This window comes from Brassica oleracea, chromosome C3, assembly GCF_000695525.1.
Source record: "Brassica oleracea var. oleracea cultivar TO1000 chromosome C3, BOL, whole genome shotgun sequence".
Taxonomy (NCBI): domain Eukaryota; kingdom Viridiplantae; phylum Streptophyta; class Magnoliopsida; order Brassicales; family Brassicaceae; genus Brassica; species Brassica oleracea.
In genome coordinates, this window is record NC_027750.1 from 37,275,570 (window position 1) to 37,283,609 (window position 8,040).

At 34.6% G+C, this 8,040-nt stretch overlaps 1 protein-coding gene and 1 long non-coding RNA gene across 3 annotated transcripts; one reads left to right on the forward strand and one right to left on the reverse strand.

Moving 5' to 3' along the window:
* Positions 1–1,031: 1,031 nt before the first annotated feature.
* On the forward strand, positions 1,032–1,388 carry LOC106334224 (glucan endo-1,3-beta-D-glucosidase-like). The gene has a single exon (XM_013772538.1). The coding sequence runs from the start codon at positions 1,047–1,049 to the stop codon at positions 1,386–1,388; it is 342 nt and encodes a 113-aa protein (XP_013627992.1). The 5' UTR covers positions 1,032–1,046.
* A 2,959-nt stretch (positions 1,389–4,347) lies between these two features.
* Positions 4,348–6,825, reverse strand: LOC106332358. 2 transcript variants are annotated; one of them, XR_001268056.1, is made up of 9 exons: positions 6,689–6,825; positions 6,292–6,426; positions 6,074–6,140; positions 5,754–5,878; positions 5,591–5,659; positions 5,453–5,512; positions 5,244–5,366; positions 5,014–5,153; positions 4,348–4,934 (listed from the first exon to the last, which is right to left on the reverse strand). It is a non-coding gene; the product is annotated as an uncharacterized LOC106332358 (long non-coding RNA). The 2 variants fall into 2 exon arrangements; XR_001268057.1 differs by lacking the exon at positions 6,689–6,825 and adding an exon at positions 6,496–6,672.
* Positions 6,826–8,040: the final 1,215 nt, after the last annotated feature.

Consider the following 8,040-nt stretch of genomic DNA (forward strand, 5'->3'; position numbering starts at 1 on the left):
CTTCACCGTATTTCATGAAGTTTCGTACGGATCTTAACATCAAACCTAGAATCTGAACAAAGTGGCTTAAATTCAAATTCAGAAACATGATGATATCGAACGGAGAGTCTGATCCACTCGCGATGAGTTTCTTCAGAAATTTATTGTACGCCGAAATATCATTGAGATTGGTCTTCAATCAACCGATATTTGATTGCTTCTCTGCAACTTCCGATTCAAGCTTCTTTGTTGTATATGTTTTTCTGGTGAATTTTGATGAGGAGCAGAGATTTGTGGTGAAGGGGTTTATATAAGGTAACAAACAAAAGGAGTCAGAACGATAACGTCTGTTCCGATATAAGGAGTAAAGAACAGAATTGAATGATCGAGATGGGTGATAAATTCAGATATGCGTAACGGTTCCGACGAAGTGGAAGTGCCGGAGTCGATCTTTGCTTCAGTTGAATGGGAGAGGTGTGCTTGGAATGGACAATATGTCAAATTATTTTGAGCCCATACGAATAGCCCAGTATTTTTCTTGTATCGATTGGAGCAAGTGTGATGTGGCAAAATAAAGTAATCCTATTGGCCGAATTAACAATCCGACGTGGATAGGTTAGAATCTCTCCATATCGGGCTTTTAGTAGTGTTAGATATCCTCGCAAATCTGATACTAGATATTTACTGATCATTAATTAGATATAGTAGTTAATACGATATAACGTAAGATCTTACAAAAATATTAAACTAATAAATGTATGCTAATTTCTTGATGGAATGATCTACACAGAGCACTGATCATGTGCAAGTTAATATACTGTAAAATAGCGAAAGATCTTACATAATATTTAAAATATTCGAGAAATATATCATAGCCCTTTTTAAGGGAATAATTTATAGAGAAATGATATGTAATTCCATTTCCTCACATCACATTCCCACTAAAAAAAAAAACAAAAAAGTTACGAGGACTTTTGCATATAAATACACGTACGTGCGTACAAGAATACACACACCCACACAAACAAACAAAAATCTTGAATTCTCGTGTTTTGATTTCGCTCATAATGTCGTCCAAGCTTTTAACCTTCTTCTTCGTTCTATCTCTTGTGGCGATCCACCACATCCCTGTCGTGACATGCAGACAATGGTGCATGGCGATGCCTAATGCTTCAGATGAGCAGTTACAAGCCAACATTGACTACGCTTGCAGCAACGGCGTCGATTGTACACAGATCCAGCCCGGGGGAGTATGCTATGAACCAAACACTCTTTATGACCACGCGTCGTATGTGATGAACGCTTATTACCAGAGTCATGGACGCATTGAAGACTCTTGCAGGTTCAACCGCAGCAGTTGCTGGGTCTTTGTCGACCCAAGTTATGGCTCATGTGTGTACTACACTTGAAAAGCAATATTAACTGTTAATTGCGTTATTACTTGATTGTTTTTTTTAAAAAAATTGGGATCCAATAGTATGCCAAAAGGTTTTTGTTTATGTGTTTTGCTATCTATTTTCTTGAAAGTTGGTTTTATTATATAAAATTTCCATTTAATTTGTGAACCATTTTTAAACAAGAGAAATGAAATATAACAACACGTATAAACTAACTTTCCCATGCATTGAACAAACACGTAATATTTAGAATTTAAAATCTCTGGTTACAGATTTAACCAATCTACAAATTTTTAGTAATTTATTATTAAGAAAATAAATTCATTTTCAATTAGATTAAGCGGATTTGTGTTCTCATGGATTTAATAAATATTTACAGAAAAAACATATTTGAGAAGAAAAAAATATTTTATTTTATTTTTAATAATAAGAAAATATAAAGTTTATGAAAATTAAATGAACTTATCAAATTATTATTAGTTTAATGCTATCGAAAACCGTTAATCATAAAATATAATGGATTTATGATAAAAAAGATTGTTAATCATATAAAAAATTAATGTTTTAATCTTTTTAAAATAAAAAACCCATGCACTGGAAAGAATATATACAGTATTATTCCTTTGAATAAGTCAAAATAATTTTAAAATTAAAACTTTAAAAAATTTAAACATTTTTTTTGGTCGAACGAACATAACTAAATCTATTTTCTGCGTCTGCGGCTGCGGCTGCGGTAATGTTCTGCGTCTTAGAAACGAACAACAAGTTGCGTCTGCGGCTGCGGCTGCGGCTGAATCTGCGGCTGCAAAACGAACAACAACCAAAGGAATAGACGCAGCCGCAGCCGCAGACTCAGCCGCAGCCGCAGGAACCTGCGTCAATGAAACGAACGGCACTAATGTTTACGTGAGCTATGTTCCTTTATGAAAACCGCGTGTCACCATGTAAACATGTAGTGATGCCATTTAATTTTGGAATTTGAATTTCATAATGTATGGTAAAGAAACTTTAAGATATAATAAAAGGACGTTTGAGTTCCAGAAATTGTATCATTTAAATTATGGAGTTTTGTTTATTATTTTTTCACTATTGTTGACACTTATATATATATGTTGATCGTGAAGACTTATAGTAAAAGATTGGATGGAAATTGTGGAGTTTGAATTTTAAATATTAACCAAATTCCATTTCCTTTGACCAACTAAATTGGTGGTCGTAAAAATATAGTGGAGTTTATGTGTGAAACCAATTGTTTTATCAACTTCACGTGTTTGGTAGCTGTTAAAATTGTTTAGACTCCGTAGACGCCGCCGTTTTATCTCTAATAAGAGTCAGCAGGGCCATTGGGTTGCCGTGTGTAGCATGATCCATGAGAGTAGAGAATGGTACCTTTAACCGAGTAATGAGTTGTGTATAGGACATATCCATTGTTGATTAATAGGACTTGTGTTTTAACTTGCTTTTCTCCTGCCTTTTTATGTAGGAGAACGCATCAAGTATTTGATATATGGAGCCCTTTCTCAAAAAAAAAAAAAGTATTTGATATGGCTGTTAGGGTTTTCAAGAACATACTACAGAGAGAGACATGGAAATTGGTCGGAACCTTGGAAACAGGATTCTTAGAGGGCTTGACCGGATGAAGACATCAGCGCAGGTTCTAAGCCCAAAACAGATAGAGCCAAGCATAGGCAAGGCGAAGAGACTATTAGATTCAACTCGTCTCAAACCGCATGCCAGCACGAAGACTCCTCCGAGTAATGAAGTCGGTAGGCACTTGTTCTTGTCTTTGAGAAACCTTCGGCCCAAGTTTCCCCCAGCTATCTCAATGATGATGAAGATCAAGCCGCCAAGACCCATTAGAAGTACCACTCAGCACGCGATTGATAACCAAATATAAATAGATACGGTGTAATATTAATTTGGAAAAGTGAAAATACCGGGCAGTTCTAAATTTGTGTTTACAAGAGCTTGGAGATGATAAAACGTTCTAAGCATAAACTTCAGATAATCACATGAGTAGCGGTTACGCCTTCATCAATAAGTTTTTAAGGAATGAAACGTAATCTTGTACATTTTGTGCATCTTGCAACTTCAGACCTATCAACTTTTATAATGGAACCGTCCATCTTTAGTGGACGGTAGTGGTCGGCGCGAACAGCTCTGTGAATCACCGAATTCTGCGTATGCAGTCAGAAGAGGAAGTCAACATTTTTTAAAACCTCTCTTTACAATCCAAACTTTATATCATGCCAAGTGTAGATTTTTTTTTAATTTTAAAAAATAAGATGGAATAAATCATATTTTACATTGTGAAGAAGACCATACCTTTTCATCAAGGAAAAATGAAGGGATTCCCATAAACTGATCAACAATGTATTAAGAAGTTCTATCAAATCCAAGAGCATCAAAGGTTGAGTAGTCAGATATCCATATTCTAATGTCAAAAGCTACTGTATATGTTAAATCGAAATTGGAAAAAGAAATGAACAGCGACAATGTCCATAACATTTTATAAATATACATGATAGTTAGTTATCAAAAAAAAAGATGGTTAGTTATAGTAACTCATATCACACTATCACATCCCTAAGTGTCGAAACATAAGAAAATGGGGCGCATCCTATGATCTTTTCACTGCCTTCACTCATCCTTCTCCACCAAGCAAGTACATCTCAATCTTACTACAAACCAAAGGCTCAAGCATTTCTGCACCCTATTTACAAAGACAAGACCACAAATCTCTACTCCTTGCCTTTGACCATCGGCTCGAACCTATACAGCCAAAACTTCCTCATTGACCTCAACGGAGCCGCGCCGCTATTGCTAAACTGCACCGCCGCCTCCACCTCCTACCACTCCATCAGATTCGCAAACCCGAACTCTTCATGTCCCAAGAACACAACCAATAAGTCCCTGTGCCGTAAATACGTTTCAACATCGTTTACGGATCGACCAGTATTTTAAGGAGGATAAAAAGACATCAAATCTCAATAATTTTAAAAGAAATGTCACTACCAAAAATTTACCAGACAATACAGAGGAGAGAACATCAATAAAATCTTTGCGATAAGTTGTTACTAGCAATTTTTATATGTAACTGTAGACGGTAGAAGTGACGAATCAGTTAAATTGAAAGATATGGAAGAGTCTAGAGAATGTAACCTCTATGAAGAATCCCCAGCTGTCTTTGCTTTGGTAACTCATAGTAAAAAACAAAGGGAAAGTTGAGGAGCTGAGCCCCCGCGCTGTGTTAAAAGATACATGTGTTGTTGTACTTTAAACTGTCGAGGTGGAGTCAAGTGGTTTGCTTAGTATAGTCATAGTGATTATCAGAACAGATGTATAAGAAGAAGAGAAGATGTCTACATTCATATTAATGCACATGTATAATGTTGAAATTCTATTTAAATGGAAATACAAATGAAGATAGCGAATGCGAAGAGGACGTATATCTCAATATTAACAGAAACATAAAATGGGATTAAATGTTGTATCATGGATTGGGAATGTGACATCAGACAAAGTAGGGTTGTTCACAAACTCCTCACCCAGAAACACCTTCAGTATTACAATCAATCACAAGTCAAGACCACAAACACAAGTAGTTCTTAAACTTGAAAAAATGAAGTTTTCTTACCAGTTGCCATTGGTGGGTGAGGAAGGAGCTGAGTCCTCTGGTGCACTGGAAGTAGCTTTTCTATTCGATTAAAGGTCTCTAACAATATGTCTGCTCTTTCATGCTTGGAAAGTATAAAAGCTCCAAAAAAACTCTTACCCCTGCGTTAGTAATAAATCTATTGATCAGGAACAGAAAAAAACAACAAATAATAAGGTTTTTGTATAAATTTCTGAAAATGAGACTATTACCATTGTTATCAACGAAATCAATTTTCCATCTTTAGGGTCACAAATATGTGCAAGAGCCAAATCAATTCGCCTTTGTATAGTCTTCTCAGTGGTTCTCATCAGATATAATAATTGGTTCAGTGCCTGAAAGAAGGGTTTGGCATTAGGGGACTAAAACCAAGGCTATACTTAACTAACAACCAGAAGGTCTAACAGAAATAGATTCTCACAGGCCCATGAATCTTGTTATCTAGCCTCTTCAATGTCCTCACCACACAATCCCTAGTCGGCTGTAGATAAAAGACTATAAATCAGAATTTGGAAACGTCATAGATTGGTTTTACAAACATAAGCAGTCAAAAACATACTTGAACGGTGAAGTTGTCATCTTGAAGCCTTTGGATACCTCCAGCCTTAATGAAATCTGCTAGATTTTCCTGTTAACAAAAATCTTGTTTAGGTACTCATGGTATGTATAGTTACTATAAGAAATAGCTGTATTCAAAATTATTCATTGTGAACTTAGTTTACCTCGTTATCTGCAAGGCCTAAGCAAATGCAATATTGTGTTGGACAGATCCAGTATTCACATCAAGAAGATTTAGTAGTGAGATGATGCCTCCTCTTTGTCCGATGCCAGCTTGATTGTGTGTGTCCTGCAACATTTAAAATATTGCATTGAGAATATACCAGCGTATTAAGATATGTTCCAAGCAAAAAAAGAATTGCAACTTTTGTTCTTATCACATAAAAGGTCTGATTTAATAATAATCATCCATAAAGAACCAGATTCAGGAAAACACAAGTGCCTGAGCCAATCGACCAAGAGCAAAAGCTGACATTTCCACGACCTGCTCATCTGATGACTGAAGCATCTTAATCAATGGTGTAATGGCACCTCTCTGGGCAAATGTGCACCTGCATTATCATTTTGTCAGTATGTTAATACAAGTGTTACATCCAAGTTACAATATTCTCGACGACATGCAATAATCTGGGTTTAAGAAAGCATTTGAACATGCAATGACGCTAGTATCTATATTATTGACGATATGCAGTGGAAAGATACCTTTTTAAATAAGGATCTCTTAAATTCCCCAGAGCTGTCACACTCGAGACATTGACAACGAAATGGTCCTTTCACTGGAATAGCCATGATCGTCAAAATGAAAATGGGAAACAATGCGCTGAGTTTTCAGGGATCCTGCAAGGAGAAGGTCTTCTATAAATCTGACATCTAAAAACAGAATAAATTCATGATCTGAAGTTATACTAGGGCTGGATCTGAGGGTGTCCATTGAAATTAGGGGTTCTTCGTCACGGCGATCAACTACAATAGATCCCAACTAATCTAGGTAAGGTCTAAACCGATTCAAATTCTTTGCGACTTCTCCTCTGTTTGGATTTGTTTATCTAATCTGTTATCTTTTCATCCAGGAAGAGCAGTGTGATTCCAATAAACTCACCGCCTTTCTTTTAATGTTGCGGGAATCCCAGAAGCGGAGGAGACGGCCAACAATGAATTGAGTGGTACGACCAAGCCGGAGAGAGTCAAAGCTTGAGTAACTGGAGCAGCACAATTTTAGGAGAAGTAGAGGAAGCCATGAGTTTTTTTTAGTAGAAGAACTCCTGAGATATATAAACGACGTCGAAGATATAGAGACCTTTTTCGCTTTTAAAAAAAAAAATTTAAGTGGATCCCACTACCTGCCGACATGGACACCGTTAGACTACCTGCCGACATGGACACCGTTAGAACTGACCAAAAATCGATCTATTATAATATAGATTTTTTCCTTAAAATATAAAAGAAATATATAGGTATTGAATGTTATGAGTGGAACAACGAAAACGCATGGCAGAACAAAAATCATGGTACCATTCATCTCTAATAACTATACAAAACACATGATGTGGTTTAAAAGTAAAAAAAAAATAATAAAAAAAGAAACAGGAAGTGCGTTTTAGAATACGCACGTGAACCACAGAAGTAGCAAAGTAGGTGTGGTTTGTTAAGTGGTTTAGTGGTTTAATTTTTTTTTCTTCTTTCAGAAATTTTGTTCGTGTATAAATAAATATGAAAGAGGGAAATTTTGCAGACACAACTTCAAAGCAACGAGCAAAGGTATGGCAATATATCTGGGGTTTTCTTTATTTCAGTTTATTTTTTTTATTTAATTTCATTAACAATTTTTTGTCATTTCATTTTTTTTTTGCAGGTGCACCTTGAAATCACATTTGAATTTTGGAAAGGTACACCCATGAATCTTAAACGTATTTCAATTTTTTCACATTTTTAGTTTATAAATATTAATAATTAAGTTTAAAATATATATTTTAATCTTATTTTCATATATGAAACAAAAAACTGTTATTTTAAAAATATAATAATACAATATAAACTACTATATATTTATATATCAAAACTTAATTATTTAAGTTAAATTATTATAGAAAATTTTTAATTGCGTAAAATATATTAATGTTAATTTTCTAGTTGGTGGTTGTTTTCTCAAAGTGTTTTTTAAAACATTTATATTAAGTTCATCAAGTTCTACATTGGAAGCAATTGAATTGCTTACACCATTTCAAGTTTGTGTGTATGAATTTTTTTTTCATTTCAAATTTTTCTTTTTACATTTCATTTTCATTAACTTAATATATATATAAATAGTTATGTATAAAATATATTTAGTCTAATTTTTGTTTATAAAACTGAAAAGAAATATAAAATATATGTAATATACGTAATATAAATTGGACCATTTGAAAGTACGTGTGTAAGAAAATTTGTTCATTTCAGTTTTTTTTTTCATTT